Source organism: Hypanus sabinus, chromosome 18 (assembly GCF_030144855.1).
Source record: "Hypanus sabinus isolate sHypSab1 chromosome 18, sHypSab1.hap1, whole genome shotgun sequence".
NCBI lineage: Eukaryota > Metazoa > Chordata > Chondrichthyes > Myliobatiformes > Dasyatidae > Hypanus > Hypanus sabinus.
In genome coordinates, this window is record NC_082723.1 from 21,812,314 (window position 1) to 21,838,370 (window position 26,057).

General features: G+C 42.6%; 1 protein-coding gene across 3 annotated transcripts in view; it reads left to right on the top strand.

Annotated features, from left to right (window-relative positions):
- LOC132407403 (carboxyl-terminal PDZ ligand of neuronal nitric oxide synthase protein-like) overlaps positions 1-26,057 on the top strand; it is a 136,905-nt gene that overhangs the window by 62,686 nt on the left and 48,162 nt on the right. For all 3 annotated transcript variants that reach the window (XR_009516469.1, XM_059993837.1, XM_059993836.1), the window contains exons 3-4: positions 14,087-14,179; positions 17,973-18,031. Coding sequence is in view for 2 of the 3 variants with exons in the window: in XM_059993837.1 (XP_059849820.1) it covers positions 14,087-14,179; positions 17,973-18,031 (152 nt within the window). In the remaining variant the exon portion in view is untranslated. The remainder of the gene's footprint in view (positions 1-14,086; positions 14,180-17,972; positions 18,032-26,057) is intronic.

Here is a 26,057-nt window from a genome sequence, read left to right on the forward strand (position 1 = left end):
AGGCAGAAGGTACAGGAGCCTCAGGACTCACACCATCACGTTCAGGAACAGTTATTACCCCTCAACCATCATCACTCGAATTCATTTGCCCCATCACAGAAGTGTTCCCACAGCCTATGGGCTCACTTTCAGGGACGCTTCATCTCATGTTCTCAATATTTATTGCTTGCTTATTAATTAATTAATTAATTAATTGGGTGATTAATTATTTGCACAATATGTTATCTTCTGCACTCTGGTTGAATGCCCTAGTTTGGTGGTCTTACATTGATTCTGTAATAGTTACTGTTCTATAAATTTACTGAGTGTGCCCAAAAGAAGATGAATCTCTGGTTGTCTGGTGAAACATATGTACTTTGATGATAAAATTTACATTGAACTTTGATTTATTGATTTGTCAATTTATTTATTTATTCCTTCATTCATTGATCCATTTATTGATTGATACAGCACAGAAACAGGCTGTTCCAACGCAATGAGCCCACGCCGCTCAATTACACCCATGTGACCAATGAACCACCCGACTTTTACCTCTTTGGAATATGGGAGGAAACTGGAGCACCTGGAGGAATTATGGGGAGAACGTACAAACTCCTCACAGACAGTGGCAGAATCCTAGCGCTTCAATAGCATCATGCTAACCACTATGCTCCTGTGTCACCCTAGTGACGTCCTAATGAAAGGTCTCACCCTGAAAACGCGATTGTTTATTCCTCTCCATTGATGCTACCTGATTTGCTGAGTTCTTCCTGCATTTTGTGTGCGTTGCTTAGGATTTACAGCGTTTGCAGAATCTCTTGTGTTTATTATTCCCAAAGGAAGTTTCACAGGTTGTGCAAAGATATTTCTGGATTAGGTGAGGCAAGTCGCTTCATGCTGCACTCTCTGTGGGAGGTTCCATATCATCATGCCATTTACAGAAGTAGGAACAAAAAGTGGTCTAGTTCATTCATAATCAACACACACACACATGCTACTGAAGGAAGTCAGCAGGCAGCATCTATGGAGGGAAATGAACAGTGGATGTTTCAGGATGAGACCCTTCATCAGGATCTAAACCGAAGTGTTGACTGTTCACTCTCCTCCATAGATGCTGCCTGACCTGCTGAGTTTCCCAGCATATAGAAATATAGAAAACCTACAGCACAATACAGGCCCTTTGGCCCACAAAGCTGCGCCAAACATGTCCCTACCTTAGAAATTACCTAGGGTTACACATCACCCTCTATTTTTCTAAGTTCCATGTACCTATCTAGGAGTCTCTTAAAAGACCCCATTGCATCCACTTGCACAGCTGTTGCCAGCAGCCTATTCCACCACTCACCACTCTGCGTAAATATACATCTCTGCACCTAATTCCAAGCACCTTAAAACTGTGCCCTCTTGTGCTAGCCATTTCAGCCCTGGGAAAAAGCCTCTGACCAGCCACATGATCAATGCCTTTCATCATCTTATACACCTCTAATGGGTCACCTCTCATCCTCCTTTGCTCCAAGGAGAAAAGGCTGAGTTCACTCAACCTATTCTCATAAGGCATGCTTCCCAATCCAGGCAATATCATTGTAAATCTCCTCTGCAGCCTTTCTATGGTTTCCACATCCTTCCTATAGTGAGGCGACCAGAATTGAGCACAGTACTCCAAGTGGGGTCTGACCAGGGTCCTATATAGCTGCAACATTACCTCTCAGTTCCTAAACTCAATCCCATGATTGATGAAGGTCAATGCACCATATGCCTTCTTAACCACTGAGTCATATTGTGTGTGTTGCTCAAGATTTCCAGCATACAGGTCCTGATGAAGGGTCTCATCCCGAAATATTGGCTGCTTGTTCCTTTCTATAGATGCTGCCTGATCTGCTGAGTTCATCCAGGATTTTGTGTGTGTGCTCAAGATTTCTAGCATCCAGGCCTTGATGAAGGTCTCGGCCTGCAACATTGACTGTTTGCCCCTCTGCGTAAATGCTGCCTGACCTGCTGAGTTCCTCTGGGATTTTGTGAGTTCAAACTTGGCTTGGTATATCTGCCATTCTTTCTTTAGTAAGGCAAGGGTGGGAAAACTCTCCTTGGACTTTCTCCAAAGCTGACACATGTCTCAAAGCAAAACTGAATCGATCCAAGGATAATCAACTCCATCCCTGAACAGAAGGAAGTCTGCTGGCAGATATGGGTGACCTCATCAGCACGATGGGAGGGTGATGCTCAAAAAGGCGGCATCCATCACTGAGGATCCCCATCGCCCTGGACATGCCCTCTTCTCATTGCTACCATCAGGGAGGAGGCACAGGAGCCTGAAGATGCACACTCAATTTTTTAGGAGGAGCTTCTTCCCCTCCCCCATCAGATTCCTGAATGATCCATGAACACTACCTCACTATTTTTGGCTCTCTTTTTGCACTACTAATCTAATTTTAAAAATATGTTTATCTTATTGTAATTTATAGTTAATTTTTATGCATTGCCCCTCTGGTTTAAGGTGGTAACATATACACACTTTGACAATAAATTGACCTTGATGAGCAGAGGAGAGAGAACAAGCTGTAGGAGGACAGAGGAATAAAGAGAGGAGAATGAGTTGATATGGTTGCTGTACTTGGAACCAGTGGGATGGATGTCCCTGTTCTGAGTTGTAAAAGTAAGAACAATAACTAATTAACTTCCCCACCGCTGTTTGGGGGAGTTGGAAATGTGGATAATTGGCTGCTGCAAGGATCAATAATCAACTTTATTCACCATCACATTTGCTGTGGAGTTTTGGTGAGACATGCAACAAAAACAGCGTTCAGCAATTATATAAAATAAAGAATTATTTAAAGTTAGACGTTAAAGTATAGATATGGAATAAAATGTGCATAAACATCAGCTTGGATATACAATGCAAACAGCATTATAAAAAGTAGTTTAAAGTCTTTACAGTGCAGTTGAGGGGGTAATAGGGGGTGTGTGGGGGCTAACTAGAATGGTTGATCAGATTAAGAACCACTTGAGAAATGAGGTTTTTACTTGTGCGCGGAATCCGAACAGTGAAAATTCTTTACAGATTGCAAGTTTGTTAGGACTGTTCAGTTGGGGCTTGTTGTCTTTGATTGACTTTGGAAGAACTTTGAAGGTTGTGACTGAGGACAGACTTGTCCAAGTTATAGTAAGTAAAACCTCTGAAATATTACAGAATCCAAAAGACCGGTTACATTGTGAACAGCTGGCAGCAACATTACACCCACACAGGGCTAATCTTGCTGAAGTACTTGACCTAAGGGAGAAAGCAATGAGTTCCATCTCTGTCAAAGAGTGGGTGCCCTTTGACCTAATCCTGTATTTGTCATTCATTGGAAAGATAACCGTATGAAGGGAAGTAGTAGAGGATGATGAAACACCAGAACAGAATTGTTATCTGGGGATGGGTGGACTAACCCAGAGTGAAATATAAAACCAGTAACCATATTAATTGTAAGATCACAGACATATTGTCAGAATCAGCTTTTTCTCCATATGAATGGCCTGAAAACCCTACCAGAGCTAACGTGCATCTGATTCCATCTTTCACCTCAATCGGAATTGTTTTCTCGTGCTAAAAGTATCCTTCTGTAGGTTGTACCTGGACTTCCTGTATATCTGTGGATCACTGGTCTTGAATGCCACAGATTTAGTCCTCAGCAGACTGTGAATCTCCTGCTTCATTCATGGCTTTTGGTTTGGGTCTATCTGATATGTTCTTGAAGGCACATACTCATCCACACTTGTCTTGATAAAGTTAGTGATAATTACAGGGTATTCATTCTGATTTGAAGAAGAATCCCTGATGATTGTCCAGTCCACTAACACAAATCAGTCCTGTAAACACTCCTCCACCTCCCTTGACCATACCTTTTTAGTCCTCACTATTGATTCTGTGGTCTTCAGTCTCTGCCTATTCAGTACTTAGGGAGTAGAAATATAACCATGATATGGACTTTACAAAGTGTGGGTGTGGGATGGCACGGTAAGCATTCTTAATTGGGTAATAACAATGGTCAAGTGCATAGGCTTCTTTGGTTCCAGAGGTGATACGTTGATGGTAGATCAATTTTCCTACCAGTAGAAATGAAGCATTTTTCAGGAGTTAAATGTTATCTTCCTGTAAAGATTAGCTTTATTGGACAATTCACATCAAAGCATATTTGAGGCAGCAAGGTAGTGTAGCAGTTAGCATAACATTATCATGGCACCAGTAAGCCGGGTTCAATTCCCGCCACTGTCCAAGTATGTTCTCCCCATGACTGCGTGGGTTTTGTTTGGAGCTCCAGTTTCCTCCACATTCTAAAGGCGTAAAGGTTAATTTGTCACATGGCTGTAATAGGGTGGTTTGGGTAAGTTAATATACAGTGAAATGTGCCTTTTGCATCAGTGACTGATACTGGCCAAGGATGTGCTGGGGGCAGCCTGCCAGTGCTGCCACACTTCCATTTCCTAACCTTATTCCGAATCTATATGTCTTTTGTATGTGGGAGGAACCTGGAGCACTCAGAGGAAAATAACGCAACCATAGGGAGAACGTGCAAATGTTTTACAGACAGTGGTGGAAATTGAAACTCAGTCAGTGATCACTGGTGTTGTAGACTGTTGCGCCAACTGCTATGCAATTATAATTATAACCAACAGTAATTTTTATGCTTTGCACTGTACTGCTGGTGCAAAACAACACATTTCACAACATTTTTAAACCTGATTCTGAGCCACAAATGAACATTTGCGAGGCTAGAATGCTTCGGAGAGGATGCAAAAGAGATTTATGAAAATCATTCTAGGATAAGGAGCTTTAGTTCTCTGGATAGATTGGAGCAAATGGGATTGTTCTCCTTGGAACAAAGGGGACATATTGTGACTGCTGTTGCTAGAATGAGGAACAAAAAAATAACAATTGGCTAGAGGAACTCATCTGGTTGAGCAGCAGCCACAGTGGCAAAGGGTTGTTTGGCATTTTGTACTGAGATCCAGATGTGGGCTTGTTGGACCGGTAGGGCTTGTTACTTCTCTGTATCTCTAAATAAAAAGAATAAATAGTAAAGAAAAATTCATAATGGGCATCCTCTTTGACATTCTGCCATCAAACAAGAGAATGATGCATAAAGACAAGAATGGCCAGGATGGGAAACAGCTTCTTCCCTCAGGCCATTAGGCTTGTGAACTTCCTGCCACAGCACACTGGAAGTGTCACCAGATAATTTGTACTGTACCCTGCAATATTTAGTTTGTGCACTTTACTTTGTTTATCTATACGTAATTGATTTGTAGATTTAATTCTTACTAAGTGATTGTGTGTTGTATGTACTACTGAGCTTTACACCCTGGTTCGGAGAAATGTTGTCTTGTTTGACAGTGTGCATATATACAGTTACATGTTAAACTTGACTTGACTTGAAATGGAAGATGGAGAGATTGTTTCCAGTGGAGAGGGCTCAAGAACAAGAGGACACCGATTGAAGGCAGCTGGCCAAAAGTAGCAAGAGGCAAGTCTTTTACTTAGGGAGTAGCTAAGGTCAAATGCTCTACAGGGTGAGTAGGGAAGGGAAATCCAGTTGTGGCATTCAAAGGGATGTGGGCAGACATCTGATAAGAATGAACTTGCTGGATTATGGAGTGAAAACCAGGGAGTGAGACCAGCTGAAGTTATATAGACTTGGTACAATTTAAATGGGCTGAATGGCCCCTTTCTATGCTAAAATACCTTTTTGCCTACATTCGACTCATAGAGTCTCATTCAACTGATTATATCTCATTCTGCATCAGTTTCTCCGTGTATTGAAGTGCAGGAACCAAGGTGCCAATGTCTGGATCATAACAGCACAGAACAAACAGTTCATAGAGCAAAGATTAGTTTTCAAAGTTCAAAGTAAATTGATTATCAAAGTACATATTTGTCACCATATGCAACCCTGAGATTTATTTTCTTGCAGGCGTATTCAATAAATCCATAATAGAATGATAACCATAATAAAATCAATGAAAAAATGTACCAACTGGGCATTCAATCAGTGTGCAAAAGCCAGCAAGCTGTGCAAATACAGAAAGAAAAAATAATAATAAATAAATAAGCAATAAATATCAAAAACATGAGATGAAGTGTCCTTGAAAGAGAGTCCCTAGGTGTGGGAACATTTCAGTGATGAGGCAAGTGAGGTTGAGTGAAGTTATCCGCTCTGGTTCTGGCGCCTGATGGTTGAGGGTATATGGCTGATGGCTTGATTATCTATCTGGCAAACCTCTGACTGATACTAATGAGATAACTGCTTCTTTACTGGAGTTGGTGACATTCATTGCAGCCGCTTCTAATTTATCAGTCGAAGCACATCGAGAGCCCTGTGCACAGGCGGAATATATATTTAATCTTGTATCTCTTGTAAAGCAAGCGATTTAAAAATGAGAACAGGGGTCTTAGCAAAGGTCAGTATGGACATCTGAAACAGTGAGATTTTACAATAAACAATCTCTATAGACACACGGACAAACTAAATCATATGAGATTAATGCAGGCTCATCCTGTATTAACGAAACATCATTCCAAAATGTTTAATCTGCATTTATTTATGTTTAGCCATGATGAATAGATATTGAAAAACAAATTTTAAAATTAAAACACATCTGAACGATGGTTTTATTTATTCTAACTGGGGGGAGGCTGGTGTGAAAAGGATACTATTGAAATTAAAAATGATTTTTTTTTCAGGAGCTGTCAGACCTCAGTAACCTCTGGTGTTTGTGAGGTAGTACTGGTCAGTAAGGAAATTTGAGCTTTGCTCTTCTGGTGGAGAAAAGCCTTATAATGGAATTAAAAGGGAGCATTTAGAAACCAAAATGAATCTTTATTCCAACTAGTTACATCAGAGTGTGGTACAGAGCTCTAATGCACAGGATCATAAGAGGCTGCAGAGGGTTACAGTCTTACCCATCTCCAGCACAGGTTCACCTCTCCCTGCCTTGAGGACATCTTTAAGAGGTGGATAAAACAGTGGCAGAACCCTCATCATTGGGGCAAACCTTCTTTGCATTACTATCATCAGGGGGGTGTTACAGGAGCCTGAAGACCCACGCTCAATGTTTTAAGAATTACTTCTTCCCCTCTGCCATTAGATTTCAGAACACTTCATGAACCTATGAACATCACCTCACTATTTCCATTTTGCACTACTTATTTCTGTAAAATTAAATAATTTTTATGTCTTGCACTGTACTGCAGCCACTTTAATTCTGTGTGACTTATCTGTCCTTATATAAAGTTTGAGTAAATGCAAAGATCATCATTTCACTGGGTTACTAAGTTGTGGGCATGCTAGGCTGGTGCTGGAAGCATGGTGACCCTTGTAGACTGGCCCGGCACATCCTTGGACCGTGTCAGTTGTTGATGCAAAAGATGCATTTCACTGTATTTTATTTTGAGATACAGTACTGTCCAATTACACCCATGTGGCCAATTAGTCTCATAGCCCGTGCATCTTTGGGACGTGGTAGGAAACTGGAGCACCTGGAGGAAACCCATACGGTCACAGGGAGAACATACAGACTCCTTGCAGACAGCAGCGGGATTTGAACCCGGCTCACTGGCTCTGCAATAACTTAATGCTACCGTACCACCCCCAGCAGTATCATAGCCAATTAAATTTGCCATTTTTGCTTACTATAAAATATGTTGCATGATAATTATAGGAGTCCTGATGACTATAGTGCAGAAGCTCTCTTGGTTGTATTCTTTGTCTTTCTTTATTCTGAAAATGGGTCTTTGGTCTGAGACATTAACATTGTTTCTCTTTCTGATCTGCTGAGTGATGAGCATTTTCTACTTTACTTCAGATTTCCAGCATCTGCAGAGTTTTAGCTTTCTTCCCTGTTGCTACCACTTGCAGTCTGCACTGACACTGATCCAGGGTAGAATCAATGAAGTTACTGCCTCTCTGGCCAGAAGTTGTCTGTAGTTCTCGACATCGATGAGCCCTCGTTTATCTAACTGTAGTTGAGCTATATTTAGATGAATACCAATTTGACTGCACAGAATTACTCCCTCCAGCAGCTGAAATATGTCTTTGGATGGTTTCCAGGAAAGAGTGGTCTATTTTTTTCCCTTCCTGGGGTGTGCTTCCTCTGTAACAAAGTTCATCTAATGTCATATTGATACTGAGTAAAATAGGTTCTTGGTGATTTCTTTTTCAATTTCTGTTTCCAACAAGATCCTCTCCCTCTCCCCCCACCATTCTTTCCCTCACTCTTCCTCCCCCTTCTCACCCTACCATCCCCTCACCCTCTCTCCCTCCCTCATCCTTTCCCCACTACCCATCTCCCTCTTCCTCTCCCTCATAATCTCTCTACCTGCATTGTTTTTATTCAGATTAATATCCTTTCAGTGGTTATATTTGCTAACAGTGGTGCTGGTTAGTGTTGAGGGCTCCTGAAGCAGTGAGGAGATGAGGATTGAACATGATCTGCAGGCTCGATGAGGACTGGTGTGTGTTCACTCGACTTCCTCTTTCTGAAGTCCACAATCAGTTCCTTGGTCTTACTGATGTTGAGTGCAAGTTTGCTGCTGTGACACCACTCAACCAGTTGATCTATCTCACTCCTGTACGCCTCCTCTTCGCCATCTGAAATTCTGCCAATAGTTGTGTAATCGGCAAATTAATAGATGGTGTTTGAGCTCTGCCTAGCCACAGAGACGTGGATGTAGGGAAATTAGAGCAGTGGGCTGAGTATGCATCCTTGAGGTTTGCCAGCGTTGATTGTCAGCGAGGAGGAGATGTTATGGGGGGGAGATGGAGAGGATCTTGTTGGAAACAGAAATTGAATAAGAAATCACCAAGAAGCTATTTTACTTAGTCTCAATATGACATTAGATGAACTTTGTTACAGAGGAAGCACACCCCAAGAAGGGAGAAAAATAGTCCACTCTTTCCAGGAAACCATCCAAAAGACAAATTTCAGCTGCTGGAGGGAGTAATTCTGTGCAATCAACTTGGTATTCATCTAAATATAGTTCAGCTAGAGTTAGATAAATGAGGGCTCATCGATGTTGAGAACTACAGACAACTTCTGGCCAGAGAGGCAGTAACTTCATTGATTCTACCCACACTGACTGTGGTCTTCCAGTGAGGAAGTCAAGGAACCAGTTGCAAAGGGAGGTACAGAGGCCCAGATGTTGGAGCTTGTTGGTTAGAACTGAGGGCATGATTGTGTTGAACATTGACCTGTAGTCAATAAACAGCAGTCTGATGTAAGTATTACTATTGTCCAGGTGATCCAAGGGTGAGTGGAGAGTCAGTGAGATTACATCCAGTGTAGACCTATTGTAGTGATAGGCAAACTGCCGTGGGTCCAGGTCCTTGTTTAGGTAGGAGTTGATTCTAGCCATGACCCAGGTCTCAAAACATTTAAAAGATCTTTAGACAAGTAAGGTTTAAATAGATATGGGCTAAACTTCGTCAATTAAGCTCCTTGGTTGACAAGGGTGAGTTAGGCCAAAGGGCCTATTTTGTGCTGAGAACCTTTATGAGCCTATGACTCCTTCGAACCACTTTCTTTTATCTATGTCTGATCTCCTGACACAAGGGACTGTAGGTTCTGAAATCTGGATCCACACACACAAAATGCCGAAGGAATTCACCAGGTCAGGCAGCATCTGTGGAAGAAAATGAACAGGTGACGATTCAGGCCGAGATCCTTCACCATGACTGAAAATCGACTGTTCACTTCCCTCCACAGATGCCGCACAGACTCCTGAGTTCCTCCAGCATTTTGTGCGTGTTGCCAGCTAACTGCGTATTCCACCAATCTGGCTCTCAGTGGCTTGCCTTTGCTACTTTCTATACAAGAACACAAGGAAATGGGAGCAGTGGTAGGCTACTCAGCCCTCAAGTCTTCCCCGTCATTCAACGTGAGCTGGACTGGTGCTGTCTCAGGCCTTAACTCCTCTTGTGTGCCAGTTCCCAATTCAGGAATCTTCCAAAAAAATATTTATTTCATTATTGTATACATCCATTGATCTACAACAGCTGTAGGGCCATAAGACATAGGAACAGAATTAGGCCATTCACCTATTGAGTCCACTCTGTCATTCCATCTTGGCTGATTTTTCTCTCAGCCCCGTTCTCCTATCTCCTCCCCATAACCATTGACACTTTTACTAATCAAGACCCTATCAGCTTCCGCTTTAAGTATACCCAATGACTTGGGCTCCACAGCCTTCTGTGCCAATGATTTCCACAGATTCACCAGCCTCTGGCTAAAGAAATTCCTTCTCATCTCTGTTCTAAAGGGACGCCCTTGTATTCCGAGGCTGTGCCCTTTGGTCCTCGGCTCACCCATGAACTAACTCCCTGGGGCAGAGAAATCCTGCGATGAATCTGAGTGATTCCTCTCTCTCTGTAAGAAGAATGCAATCTTCCTCACTCTTTGTAATGCATCTCAAGCTTTGCATCATCTGCTGTTTTGGAAATTGTGTCCTGTATCCCTGGGTGGTGTGGAGGCTCAGCTGGTGGAGCTGCTGTCTCAGGGTTCTAGCATTCTAGGTTTGATTCTGAACTCGGGCATTGTGTGTGGAGTTTCCACATTCTCTTGTGACCACGTGGGTTTCTTCTGGGTACACTGGATTCTTCCCAAAGCCCTGAGCTGCACAGGCTGGTTGGTTAATTGGCCTCTGTAAATTGCCCCCAGTGTAAATATAAAGATTAGCATTATTTGTCACATGGTAACGTGTAGTGTTATGCACTCCTACATCAACAACTAACACAGATCAATAATGTGGTGGGGGCAGCCAGAGGCTCGGTGTGAGGGTCAAGGTGGTCTGGCATTTTGAGAATCAACTACTGCAGGAGGAAGAGTGGACCCAGTTTGAGCAGGGGGTCTCTGGTGAATCCAAGGCTGCGGCTGTAAGATGAAGTTGCCTTTGGAGGTACCTGAGCATTTCCATGGCTTATAGAGGCCTCCAGTGGCCAGGATCTGTTACTGAAACATTGCAATGATTGGTTGGTGCAGCCTGTTTAGAGCCAATAAAATGCCCAAATAATACCTCAGGGAGAGAGTTGTCAGAGGTTAAATGATTTTGGCTGTCATCAACGCTGGGATTGAGAATCAGTATCAGGTTTAGTATCACTGAGATGTTGTGAAATGTGTTGTTTTGCAGCAGCAGTGCAGGACAATACATTAAAATACTATAAATTACAATAAGAAATATATAAAAAAGTAAAATTAAATAAGTAGTGCAAAAAGAGAGCAAAGATGGTGAGGTAGTGTTCATGGGTTGTTTGTCCGCTCAGAAATCTGATGGTGAAGGAGAAGCAGTTGTTTCTAAAACACTGAGTGTGTATTGCCAGGTTCCTGTTATTTTCTCCTCGATGGTAGCAATGAGAAGAGCATACTCATGGCTGATTCTCAAACACAGTGTGGGTTTACAATTTTACCTGCGTGGGACAGTGTGGGACTCCTGCCACGTGAATCCTTTCAAATTCTGGGGACCAATTGCAAGTTATGGTGTGATCCTGGGGATGCACTGCAAGTGAAAGAACAACTCCGGGGTTGCTGGCAGGTATAGACACGTTCCAGGCAATCCTAGTCCAGTTGTAATGGATTTCTTGACACACAGAAATAATCATGCTCCTACAGACACCCTGTAACTAATGGATATGCTGTCTTGGACCCCCTAGAAAATTGTCAACATTATCCTTGGGATCCTCTAGAAGAGCTGAAACACATCATCTGACCCACCCCCAACTCTCTGACTCTTTCCCACATGCTGACAGTCTAGACACAGACACACTCGCAGGGACATCTTTGTAATAGTGACACTTTCCTAGAGGGACCTACTTGTGAGGATCCACTGTACATTAACACAATTTTAGAGCTCTGAAAGGAAGTTTTATTTACACTTTGGAAACAAGATTGGTCATACAAGGCGGTAAAGAAGATTTATAACGGCTGGTTTAGTGGGTAGCACTTGTAACTGTGAGATTGGAGGTTATGGGTTCAAGCCTTGGTGAGTACACAACCCCAGAGTTGACAGTTTCATCAAGGATGCCACCCTGGCCATTCCCTTTTCTCTCTTTGACCTTCTGGAAGAAGATACAGGAGCTTGAAGAGCTGGACATCCAGAAAGGTTTAGAGAGGGGACTTGGAGAAGATGTTTCCTATAGTGAGGAAGTCTAGGACCAGAGGGCACAACCTCAGTATAGATGGATGTCCCTTTAGATGAGGAGAAATTTCTTTAGTCCAAGGGTGGTGAATCTGTGGAATCCTTTGCCAGAGGTAGCTGAGGAGGCCAAGTCATCGGGCATGCTTAAAGTGGAGGTTAATCACTCGATCGTTCATTATGTGCCTTGTCATATGATGCCGGTGATCACAATCTATCCATGATCATGATTGTCCTTAGTACATATTTCTACAGAAGTGGTTTGCTATTGCCTTCTCCTGGGAAGTGTCTTTACAAGCTGGGTGACCCCTGCCATTATCAATACTCTCAAGAGATTGTCTGCCTGACATCAGTGGTTGTATAACCAGGACTTGTGATATGCTCCTGCTCCCATGGCTTCATGTGACCTTGATCTGGGGGTGGGGGGGGGGGTCTAAGCAAGTGCTACACCTTGTCCAAGGGTGACCTGCAGGCTAGCAGCAGGAGGAGCACCCTATACCTCCCAGAGGTATCTCCACCCCTCCATCCAGGAGGTTAATAAGTTCTTGATTAGTAAGGGTGTCAAAGGTTATGGGAAGAAGGCAGAATAATGAAGTTGACAGGGGTAATAAGTCAGCCATGATTGAATGGTGGAGCAAATTCAAGGAACTGAATTCTGCTCCCATGTCCTATGGTCTTAACGGATTCAAGAACAACTTCTTCCCCACTACTATCAGATTGTTTCCACACTGCATTCAGTCTCCTGAACCAATCACCTCTTTCACATCTGCAATTCACCCTCATTTTCTGGTAAACAAGATGTTGTCTGATAGATTATGTTCAAGTTGCAGAGGGCAGGATACATGATACAAAAGTCTCTTCACTCCCTCAGCATCAAAGCAGCTGTTTGATGCATTACATTTTCACATGGCCTGAAGTGTTTTGAGACTTTGCTAATCTGAAGTGACAAAGCGGCCGTGTCTCGGACACTGGGGCGGACTGCTGTCTATCTGCCTCCAAGCTCTGATATGCTAAAGGACATGAGTTTCCTAATATAGTGGCAGACGCAAAACTTCGGAGTTATTTCTGCGCAACTCGGTGAGTGTGGTGGGGTGAAAGTTATTCAATGTTCATGACTGGATTATGTTTAGGAAATAATCATTCAACTATGTATGATAATTAGTGCATACTAATCCAGTGTTTATATGGTTAATTATCAAATTAAACAATAAAACATGTTTGGAGTGAGGGAGTGGATGTTGAGGGCTCTATCAATGACTGACATTGCAAAGTACCCTCATTGCCACAAAGTCTGTCCACAGAGTTACAAATGATCTCCTGGAGAAACTCATAAATGATTTATAAAAGGATTCTGCTGATGCTAGAAATCCAGGGCAACACACATAAAATGCTGGAGGAACTCAGTAAGTCAGGCAGCATCTATGGAAGGGAATAAACAGATGACATTTGACAGCTGAAATGTCTTGCGGTCAAGATAGTACCAGTGAACAACAATGCCTTGGGTGAAATCTTCCAGTTAGCAAATCTTTCTAATTATTACCCTTATCTTACACCTTCTGCTTGTTCTTTTTGTCTTGTTTGTGTTATGGAAACTGTTGGAGCCTGTGACGTACAGTTTGAATCTCAATGTGGTGAAATACTGTGCTGGAGGGAAATGTTGGGGATCGCACTATGATTGATGTCTCCTGGGCAATCTGGACAAGGCAACCAGAGCTAGGAGGCAGAGAAATCTTCAGCAAAATGAGCACTTATGCTGAAACCAGAAGCACACAAAATTACCCTGTCTGGTTCTCTGCCATTTGCTGATGGGCTTGTGAGCTCTGATGACTCGCTGGGAGATGTGGGGGAATGCCTCCGCTATCAATTCAGCTTCTATTCTTGTGAAGCTGATGGCTGTGGAGTGGAGCTAGGCAGAAAGTAACTCTGATATTGTTTTATTCACAGTATGAGTTTAAAGCCAAGAACATCAAAAAGAAAAAAGTGAGCATTGTGGTGTCAGTGGATGGAGTGAAGGTCACAATGAGGAAAAAGCAAAAGGTAAGTCTATCAGTTTGTATCTTCATAAGACCAGGAGGTGTAGGCACAGAATTAGTCTACTCAGCCCATTGAGTCTGTTCTGATTTATTATCCATCTCAACCCCATTCTTCTGTCTTCTTCCCACAAGCTTTGATGTCCCTACTAATCAAGAACCTATTAATCTTTGCTTAAATACACTCAGTGGATTTTACAGTTGATTGCTGTGGATCCCCTCGATTGCCTGTTTTAGAATTGTGTCTTGTGCATTCTCAGCCCCATTGTTTTAATAGAGCAAACTCTGACCCTGTCAAAACTATCGCCACAAACCTTGAACTGTGTAATATATCATCACAGCATTGATGGTGACCAGGTCATCTTCACTCTTAGGATTTGGGTTGAAGTTACTGCATGGTATTGCAGATACTTGGGAAAACATATGATGTTATTTCTTCAGTGCCACGATAAAGCCAGGGGGTTACTTCTAGGCCATTGAACATGAAACCAGGTCTTTTGGCCCAACTGCTCCATGTCTACCAAGATGCCCACCTAAACTTGTGCCACTTGCCCACTTTTGACATCTATCCCTCTAAACCCGGCATTCCCAACCTGAGGTCTGTGATCCCTTTGTTCATGGTAGGGGTCCAAGGCATACAAATGGTTGGGAACCCCTGTTCTAAACTCTTCTATCCATGCACCTGAATTTAAGTCCATCGCCCCTACTGGTGCATAGGCTGCCAACAGCAGCTTGCCAGAGTCCTCCGTCCTTGGCCAGTCTTTAGAGACCTCTGCCCTAGAGGCTACAGATCCCTTGCTTAATGGCATAAAAAATGGTTGAGAGCCCCTGCTTTAGAGTTATCCCAGGTGTAGACCCTTTTCTCCTTCCTCTCCCAAGAATGAAGTTTTTGGAGCTACTGTCGATGTTTCTGTAGCACTGGGTTTTTACAGGATGGGGTTGCTAGCCCCATCTCCAAGCCTCCTCCTCTTGCAGGATGAGCTTGGGACTGTCCATGCCGGAGTTCATGTACCTGTGCAAGTGCCTTTTTAATGGTGTTCATGTACCTCCCAGTGGAGGCAGGGTGTAACTTCCAAAAGCAAAATGCTGCAGATGTCAGAAACCTGAACTGAAGCCCAAAGAGTGCTGGATGTACTCAGCAAATCAGGAAGCATCTGAGAGAGAAACAGACCTGTCATTCTTTGTTGCTATCTGCTCTCCCCCATGCCCTCTTTCTATGGAATGTGTGTTGAAGGTTCATAGTGCATTCAGCTTTAACTTAGCCACTTGCCCAGACTATCCCAGCTTGCCGTCAGAAGCAGAGTTAACTTTGCAGGTCAGCTTTCTAGCTTTCTTGCCATTCTGTAGGGTTAAACAGCACACCTAATCTTCTCCTGGTGGTCCAGGGAGCCTGGGCTTGGGTAATGAATACTGGCGTTGGCGGCGATATTGGCATTCTGAAAAATAATTCATAGTAAAGGGTTAACATGTGGAACAATTGGTGAAGATTGTGAAGAATTAAGGGAATGCAGACGGTCTATCATTGCACGAATGACAACCTCAGCAAAACACCGAAGTGTTTGTCATCCCCTGTTGATCTATCATTTTGTTTCTAAGGATGACATAGACCAACTTCAGTGTAATTACCTGGACACTTTAGAAGTTACACTGAATATGAAACATCTTCACTGCTGTGGCAGAGAGATCCTTCATCAACAGCTTCAAGCTCCTCTGTCAAAGGCTCTTTCAGATGACCACCTGTACCAGAAGCCTTCAAAGTATTCATTTTAATGCACAACACATACATAATGGATAAATCCAAATTATTTTGTTACACTTGGATATAAGGTTAGAAAAAAAACAACTGTGCTGGATAAATTTATTAATAAATTTATAAATTAATCTAGCAGTTCATTAAAACTAATCAATTTATTTCATTGCACTTGACATAAGGTTTGAAAATAATGGTATATAACTAATCTAGCAGGTCACTAAAACCATTTAACACTAAATGCTCATTCCTATCACATTTGCCTTTTCCCCTTGATGGCCACAGACTGTGTGAATGATTGCTGCTAAACAGGATGCCAAAGACTTGATCTCTGGCACTTTACCATTGAGTGCTCAGGCTTAAAGCTGAACCTTCAGAGGTTTGATGTCATAGATTATGGGGAGAAGGCAGGACAATGGGTTTGAGAGGGAAAATAAATCAGCCATGATTGAATGGCAGAACAGGCTTGATGGGCTGAATGACCTATTTCTGCTCCTATGGCCTAGAATCCTGGCAGTTGAGCGCCACTGAACAGTTCATGGGTAAGTTAAAGTGTTTCACAAGAATCGTCATTTTACAGGTACATCCTCTGACTGTAGTAATGCACACAAAATGCTGGATGAACTCAGCAGGTCAGGCAGCATCAATGGAGAGGTATAAAGATCTGTTGTTTCAGGTCAGGACCCTTCACTGGAATTCATGGTGAAGGTCCTGATGATGTGTCTTGGCCCAAAAAGTTGGCTGTTTATTCTTCTCCATAGATGCTACCTAACCTGCTGAGTTCCCTCAGCATTTTGTGTGTGTTACTCTGAATTTTTGGCATCTGCAGAATCTCTTGTGTTATGATTTGCATCCTCTGACCATAGTTTGCGCTTCCAAAGCTGTGTTATCCATTTATAAAGGATCAATGATCAACTTTTGTTGCCATATACATTGACAGGTATTAGGAGTTTGCTGTGGTGTGTTGGTCAGGGTGCAACATGCATTAAAAAAACACTATTCAACAATTATAAAAAAAGATGTAAAAACAAAGTTAGAGGTTAAAGTATCGATATGGAATAAAATGGCATAAATACTAGCATGTATTTACAATATAAAAAGCATTATAAAAATTGGTTTAAAGTGTTTATTGTGCAGTGCGCTGACTGAGGTAGTAGTCAGACAGGGGGTGGAGTGGGTGGCTAACATGAATGGTTGATCAGATTAACTGCCTGGGGAAAAGGAAGTTTTAAAATGGCATGAAGTTTTTGTTTTAATAGCCCTGAAACACATTGCAGAGGGGATCTTTTGAAAAAGGCAGTTTGCAGGGTGGGTAGTATCCACAATGGTTTTTCCTGCCCATTTCTTTGCCTTGCCTCCAAGAGAACAACAACCTTGTCCTGGTTTGGAGGCTTGTGTGCCTCAATGACCCGGAGACCTACATTGGCTGGAGTCAAGGCTTTATGCTTAGGCTCTTGATAGGGTCACTAATGCCAAACAGGTCAAAGGGTAGAGAAGAGACTAAGACTGGTCCACTGGTCCTCCAGGTTTGGGGGTTCAACCCTGACTGGTCAAAAAAAATTGTCATGGAAATAGCAATGAAGAATCCTCCACCTCCATATAGAGGTGGACTAGTAGTGTAATGGGCAGTAAGTAAGTTCTTTATCCCAGACATAAAGTCCTGTAGTGATGGTAAACTGCAGCCAATGACCTTTTCTGCTGGCCTGATAATTCTCCATAGTTTTTGTAAATTGTTTTTGTAAATCTATAAATCTATTCCATGTTCTACAGAATATTCTATAAATCGATCTAGAATCATTTTCATATTTATTCTGTTGTTAAATTGGTGCACAAGAAATCAGATTTCCTTGTACTCCACCTTAGAAGCTACAATCCATTGGCTCAACAATCCTGCTGTTCAGGAAAGCAAAGGTACACACTCCTGTTTTGAAAGTGAGTGCTTCTGAGTGTGCAGGGCTGCTGGAACACTGTTCTGGTTATAAGGTGAGAATTGTGCTCTGTGTATGTGATGGAGGTCACCTGTTCATTAAAGGACATTTTCTTGTTCCAGAGGAAGGAGTGGACGTGGGATGAGAGTAAGATGCTGGTGATGCACGACCCTATCTACAGGTACTATATCGCTTATAGAAATGATGGTCTGGTTAGAGATTTGTTGGAAACTGTTATTAAATGGAACAATTGAACCATTGAAAATAACTCTTTGGCATTCACAGAAGTCTCTTGGGAGTTTTAGCACATGGAATCTCAAACACCGTGTGCTCTCCTCGTGGAATTCTAGTCACTGTGAATCTATTTATGGGATCCCAATCACTGTGAACAGCTTACATATGAACCCAGTGTGAACTCATTACTGTGGATTACACTGAGTTTCTTTAAACTTTCTGTAAAATGTATTGTCAGTAGTTAGTATAACTTCTGAATTGTTTGGTATTTTAGACAGTAATTAGTACTAATACTGTATGAGCAAAAATAACTATTGAAGGTATGGTCAATAAAGTGTAATTTATTATTTTACCTGCATTAAAGATGTGTTGAGTGCAGTACCAACAACCATTTGGTTCCCACCTGAAAATTTGTAAAGTTGGGCAAAAATTCCTCCAGTCACACTGTTGTATTTGGTGCATGAATCACTGAGTTAAGTGGGATCTGTGTGGTTGTTGGGCCCTCTGAGCAGAGGGCCTTCCAGACTTTTGGGAAGTGGGACAGTGTTCAAACTCTCTTCAAAGCACCTAACAGTTTGTGTTGTGAACAGAGCTGACCCTGAGGTGAGGGAGAATGGAAGAAATAGCACCCAGTATGCTCCAGTGTATCTAGGAACCTACCATGTACTTCCTGGCCCAGCCTCCCTTCTACTGACTCCAACTGTACTTCCCGCTGCTTTGGGAATGTAGCCAGCATAATCAAGGACACCTCACACATCAGACATTCTCTCTTCTCCCCTCTCCCATTGGGCAGAACATGTACAACCAAGCTGAAGGACAGTTTTGAGATTAGAGATTAGCTTTAATTGTCACATGTACGTCGAAATGCACAATGAAGTGTGTCATCTGCATCAAATTAAATCAGCAAGATTGTGCTGGGGACAGCCTGCAAGTCTCACCATACATCTGGTACCAACATAGTATGCCTACAACACACAAACCCTAACCCATACATCTTTGGAACGTAGGAAGAATGCAGTTATGAGGAGAATGTCAAACTTCCGAAAGGTAGTGGAGGGAATCTGACCACGATCTTCTAGCTGGTGCTGTAAAGCATTACACTAACCACTACACTATTGTGCCACCCTAGTTAGTTTTCGACTCTTGAACAGATTTGAGTTATAGATGAACTTTTGATCTCTCAATCGACCTCGTTGTAGTCCTTGCCCTTCAGTTTCGAACCAGCACAGCATTTTCTCTGGAACTGCAACACCAATATTCTGTATTTGTTTTCTCCTTTTTGTACTTCCTCGATGAATTTGTGTTTTGAATTATCTCTTCATGGTGGCACGCAAACGAAGCTTTTCACTGTGTCTTGGTACATGTGACAATAATGAACCAATCACCAAACAGCATCAGAGTGATGCGTGGCCCCTATCCTGCAAGAGGTATTGGCTGATCAAAAGGCCAGAGGTCACACAGCTCAGCACTAACTTGTGAAGTTGCACTGCTCTTTGGGAGATATCTGTAGAAGAGCCATGTGACAGTGCAGACCCTTGCCCTGATTCTGGGCAGCATTCTCTTTTCTTTGTTTGCATGACCAGTAAAGATCAAAGTTTAAACACAAGAGAATCTTCAGATGCTGGAAATCCAGAGCAACACACAAATTGCTGGAGGAATTTGACAGGTCAGGCAGTATCTGTGGAGGGGAATGAAACCACTGATGTTTGGGGCCAAGACCCTTCATTCAGTTCCTCTCCATTGATGCTGCCTGACATCCTGCTGATCCTCCAGCATTTTGTGTGATCAAAAATCTCCCTGGAAGGCTTTAATTTCTATCATCAGTGTAGAAAACAGGAGCTACTTGACAACACGCACAAAATGCTGGAGGAAGTCAGCAGGCAGCATCTAGCCCGTCGAGTTTCTTCTGCCATTCAATCATGGCTGATCCTTTTTTCCCTTCCTCAGCCCCACTCCCTGGTCTTCTCCCCGTAACCTTTGACGGCATGGCCAATCAAGAACCTATCAATTTCTGCCTTAAATATGACCTGGTCTCCACAGCTGTCTGTGGTAACAAATTCCACAAATTCTCCACCCTCTTGCTAAAGAAATTTCTACCCATCTCTGTTTTAAATGGACACTCCTCTATCCTGAGGCTGTGCCCTCTTGTCCTAGATTTTTCCACCATGGGAAACATCCTCTCCACATTTACTCTGCTAGGCCTTTCAACATTCTAAAGGTTTCAATGAAATCTGCCCTCATCCTTCTAAATTCCAGTGAGTGCAGACCCAGAACCATCAAACATTCCCCATATGATAACCCTTTCATTCCCAGAATCATCCTTGTGAACCTCCTCTTTGAACCCTCAACAATACCAGCACATCTTTTCTTAGATAAGGAGGCCAAAACTGTTCATAATACTGAAGGTGAAGCCTCACCAGTACCTTATAAAGCCTCAGCATCACATACCTACTCTTACATTCCCGATCTCTTGAAATGAATGCTAAGATTGAATTTGCCTTCCTCACCACTGACTCAGCCTGCAAGTTAACCTTTAGGGTGTTCTGCACAAGGACTCCCAAGTCCCTTTGCATCTCTGATTTTTGTATTTTAGAATATAGTCTGCACATTTATTTCTTCTACTGAAGTGCATGACCATACATTTTCTGACAATATATTTCATTTTCTACTCTCTTGCCCATTCTTCTAATGTGTTTAAGCCCTTCTGCAGCTTTCCTGTTTCCTCAACACCACATGCCCCTCCATCAATCTTTTTATCATCTGCAAACTTGGCAAGAAAGCCATCTATTCCGTCATCTAAATCATTGATATACAGCATAAAAAGAAGTGGTCCCAACACCAACCACTGCAGAACACCAGTAATCACTGGCAGCCAACCAGAAAAGGATCCTTTTACTCCCACTCACTGTCTCCTACCAATCAGCCAATGCTCTAACCATGCTAGTAACTTTCCTGTAATACCATGGGCTCTTAACTTGGTAAGCAGTTTCATGTGTGGCACCTTGTCAAAGGCCTTCCGAAAATCCAAATATATAACATCCACTGCATCCCCTGTATCTGTCCTACTTATAATCTCCTCAAGGAATTCCAATAGGTTTGTCAGGCAGGATTTTCCCTTAAGGAAACCATGCTGACTTCGTCCTATCTTGTCCTGTGTCACCAAAAACTCCATAACCTCATTCTTAACAATTGACTCCAACATCTTCCCAACCACTGACGTCAGACTAACTGGTCTATAATTTCCTTTCTGCTGCCTTTCTCCTTTCTTAAGGAATGGAGTGACATTTGCAATTTTCCAGTCCTCTGGCACCATGCCAGAGTCTAATGATTCTTGAAAAATCATTACTAATGCCTTCAGAATCTCTACGGCTACCTCTTTCAGAACCCCAGGGTGCAGTTCATCTTGTCTGGGTGACATGTACCTTTAAGTCTTTCAGCTTTTTGAGCACCTTCTCTCTTACAGTAGTAACTGCACTCATTTCTCTTCCCTCACACCCTTCAATACCTGGATCACTGCTAATGTCTTCCACAGAGAAGACTGATGTAAAAATTCATTTAGTTCATCTCCCATCTGCTTGCCCCCCTGTTATTATTTCTCCAGCCTAATTTTCTAGCGGCCCTACATCCACTCTCATCTCTCTTATTTTTTTTATCCACCTTGATATTGTTTGCTATCTTGCTTTCATATTTCATCTTTCCCTCCTAATGATTCTTTTATTTGCTTTCTGTAGGTTTTTGAAAGCTTCCCAATCCTCTGTCTTCCTGCTAATGTTTGCTGCAGTGTATGCCCTCACTTTTGCTTTTATGTTAGCTTTGATTTCCCTTGACAGCCAGGGTCGTACTATTTTGACATTTGCGTATTGCTTTGTTTTTGGAATACATCTATTCTGCATCGTCCTCATTTTTCCCTGAAACTCAAGCCATTGCTGCTCTGCTGTCATCCCTGCTAGCATCACCTTCCAACTTTGGCTAACTCCTCCTTCATACCACTGTAATTTCTTTTACTCCGTGGAATAACTGCTACATCAGACTTTACTTTCTCCCTATCAAATTTCAAGTTGAACTCAATCACATTGTGATCACTGGCTTCTATGGGTTTCTTTAGCTTAAGCTTTGTTCATTACATAGCACCCAATTCAGTATAGCCGATCCCCTAGTAAAGATAAAGTCTGTCCTGAGCCTTATGCCGGTTTCCATGGCATGAAGCGACTGAGAGTACGAGACTTGCCCCCCCCCACCCCCAGATAGGACTCCAGTCTATCGCGAGGTTAACCCCCAGTATTTTTCTGCTACCCATTTCAGCTGGGTGGACTGGAGCAGTGTGTGGTTAAGTGCCTTGCTCAAGGACACAACATGCTGCCTCGGCTGGGGCTCGATGGCATTCAACAAATTCACTCTCTTGAGATCTATTACCAACTGATTTTCTCAATCTACCTGCATGTTAAAATCTCCTTTGACATTGCCCTTTTGACACGCCTTTTCTTTTTCCCGTTGTAATCTGCAGTCCACCTCTCAGCTACTGTTTGGAGGCTTGTATATAACTGCCATCAGGGTCCTTTTACCCTTGCAGTTTCTTAACCATCAAGGATACAACATCTTCTGATCCTATGTCACATCTGTCTAATGATTTGATGCTGTTCTTTTCCAGCAGAGCCACACCACCCCCTCTGTCTACCTTCCTATCTCTCTGATACAATGTGTAAACTTGGACTTTCAGCTCCCAACTACAACCATCCTTTAGGCACGATTCATTGAAGGCCACAACATCACCCTGCTGGCTGCAATTTTGTCCTGTCATCTGCCTGCCCTTCCTGACAGCCTGACTGCACACTATCTTTGTTTTTTTTACCATTGTCCTGTCCTGTCCTCTCCGGAGTTCCTTCACTCCAGTTCCCACCCCCCTGCCAAATTAGTTCAATCCCTCCCCAACAGCTCTAACAAACCTGCCTGCTAGAATATTGGCTCCCCTTGGGTTCAGGTGCAACCCATCCCTTTTGTATAGGTCATACCTACCCCAGAAGAGATTCCAGTGATCCCTGCCCCTTGCACCAGCTTCTCAGCCACGCATTAATCTACCAAATCATCCTGTTTCTACCCTCACTGGCAAGGGCAACAATCCATAAATTAATACCCTGGATGTCCTGCTTCTCAGCTTTCCGCTTAGCTCTCAAAATTCTCTCTTCAGGACCTCATTGCCTTTCCTTCCTATGTCATTGTTATCAGCTGTGGTAATGTTAATCATGCCTGGTTTGATGGGCACTAATTAACATGGGGGTGAATGCCAGTGCAGTCTAACATGCTCAAAATAGTTCCCTTGTGCATAAAAAACACAGTAAAGTGGGTTGAATTTCTGAGTGTCAGTAAGGAAAACACAATGTTGAGAAACAAAATTGCTTTGAAAGTTATGAAGGCACAAAGAGCTAGCCCCTGTTTGAGAGACAATATTCCTTACATTGGTCTCCTACAATTGGAAGATTTTTCAGAACCACAGGAATGATATTACAGGTAGCAGTTAATTTATTTGTTTGGAAATGCATGAAACTACTGGTACTGTCTATGTCCAGCTAAGTATTTGGACTATAGTATGACAGAGTTGCAGACACATTAGTTTTAAACACAGGTGATTCTGCAGATGCTGCAAATCCAGAGCAACGCACGTAAAGTGCAGAAGGAACTCAGCAGATCAGACAACGTCTATGGAGGAGAATAAACAGTCAATGTTTTGGGTTGAGACCTTCATCAGGACTGGAAAGGAATGGGGAAGAACAATTTTGAAACTTAAGATGATTTGTTGCAAAATAAATGGCAGTCAGTTGGTTCAATAGTATCAGTAAAGGGGAGATTTTGATCCATCATTCTTCTTAACTGAGAACTTTAAAATTTATTTATTGAAATACAGAGCAAAATAGGCCCTGCCAGCTTTTAGCACCATGCCACCCAGCAATCCCCTGATGTAAACTTAGCTTAATCATGGGACAATTACAATGACCAATTAAGCTATCAAGTGGTATGTCTTTGGACTGTGGGAAGAAGCTGGAGAAACCAAAGGAAACCCCTGCAGTCACGGGGAGAGCGTACAGACTCCTTACAGACAGCAGGGGGGATTGAACCTGTGTCGCTGGTACTGTAAAGTATTGTGCTGACCACTACACTACCAAGTCGCCCTTATTCAAGAGCCTGATGGATGAGGGGTGATGACTGTTCCTGAACCTGGTGGTGTGGGTCCTGAGGCTCCTGGACCTTCGGAGTGGAGTTGATGGAAGTTTGTGTAAGAATTGGATAGGATTGGTCTGAGAGCCGGTGTAGACCTAATGGGCTAAAAAGGCTTCCTCCTTATAGCTAAAACACTAGAATGTTGACTAGGAAGATGATTTAAATTAAAGAAATCCTGAAACAAGAGGGTAGGTTCAAAGATATGGGGCATTTTTTTCACACAGAAATTGGTGGGTGTCTGAAATGCACTGTCTGATGTGGTAGAGGTAAATACATTAGGGACTTTTATGAGATAGTTTGATAGGCACATGAATGTGAGGGAAATGGAAAGATATGGACACTGTAGGCAGAAGGGATTAATTTAGCTGGCCACTTGATTACTAATTTAATTGGTACAGCAAACTTTGTGGGCTGGACTGCTCTATATTCAATTAAAACAAAGGGTAGGGTACGTCTTGTTGTGTTAGCAATCTATAGAGTTAATTTTGTAGCTCTAAGATTGCTGATCTGTGCAAACAAGGCTTGTCAGTACTGGACACTGCCTTTAATTAGCTCCCTCTCCTCTGCACCTCTTTAGCCATGTAACACAGAAAATTAAACGTGGTCTCAAGTCCGATGTGTAGCTTAGCATGACTGAATTGTCAAGGGCTGTAGTCTCCCTGGTTCCAGTGTACAGTTCTGTTGGAAATCACTTTCACAATGCTGGCTAAATTTAATCTTACGTTATGGAGAAATACAGGTCCGAATTTTGCTTGCAGCCCATTGACAGGGCTTTTTTCCTCCGAAGTGTAGGAGAATTAGGGAGATTTAATAGAGGTACACAGAATTATGAGGGGTATAGACAGGGTAAATACAAGCAAGCTATTTCCACTGAGGCTGGGTGTCTAGAGCTAGAGGTCATAGGTTAAAGATAAAGCTGAGGGATCTTCCTCACTCAGGGTGTGGAGCAAGCTGCCAGCAGAAATGGTGAATTCAGTTTCGATTGTAACATTTATGAGACATTTGGATAGGTACATTGTTGGGAGGGGTATGGTGGGCCATGGTCCAGATGTGGGTCGATGGGACTCTAGACAGAGTAAAAGTTTGTTACAGACTAGATGGGTAGAATAGATCTATTTATGTGCTGTAATGCTCTGTCACTTTATCTCAGGTGTTTCCGTTTTACTAGAAGCTGCCAGACTGACAGGCATTACAGTCTCATAAAGACCTACAGCACAGAAGAGACTGTTCAAACTATGGAGTACACACCTACTGTCAAACTACCATCCTGTCTACTTGCATCTCCTACTGTTTGGACATGGGTATATAGGTTAGAACAGGTTATAACATAATGGGGGTTTTTGATAGGAGCTCAAGATCCCCACCATACCAGCTAAGTGTAAGTCAAGTCAAAGATCATTACAGCACAGAAGTAAGTCCTTCAGCCCATCTAGTCCATGCCAAATCATTAATCTGCTAGTCCCATTGACCTGCAGCCAGACTATAGTCCTTCCATCCATGTGCCTATCCAAACTTACCTTAAATGTTGAAATCAACCCCCCATACTCCACTTGTGCTGGCAGCTCACCACCCTCTGAGTGAAAAAGTTTTCCCTCATGTTCCCTTTAAACATTTCACCTTTCATTCTTAACCTATGACCTCTAGTGTTGTCTCACCCAACCTCAGTGGGAAAAAAACCTGCTTGCATTTACATTATCTATACCCGTCATAATTTTGTATAACTCTATCAAATATCCCCTTCATCTTCTATGTTCTAGGGA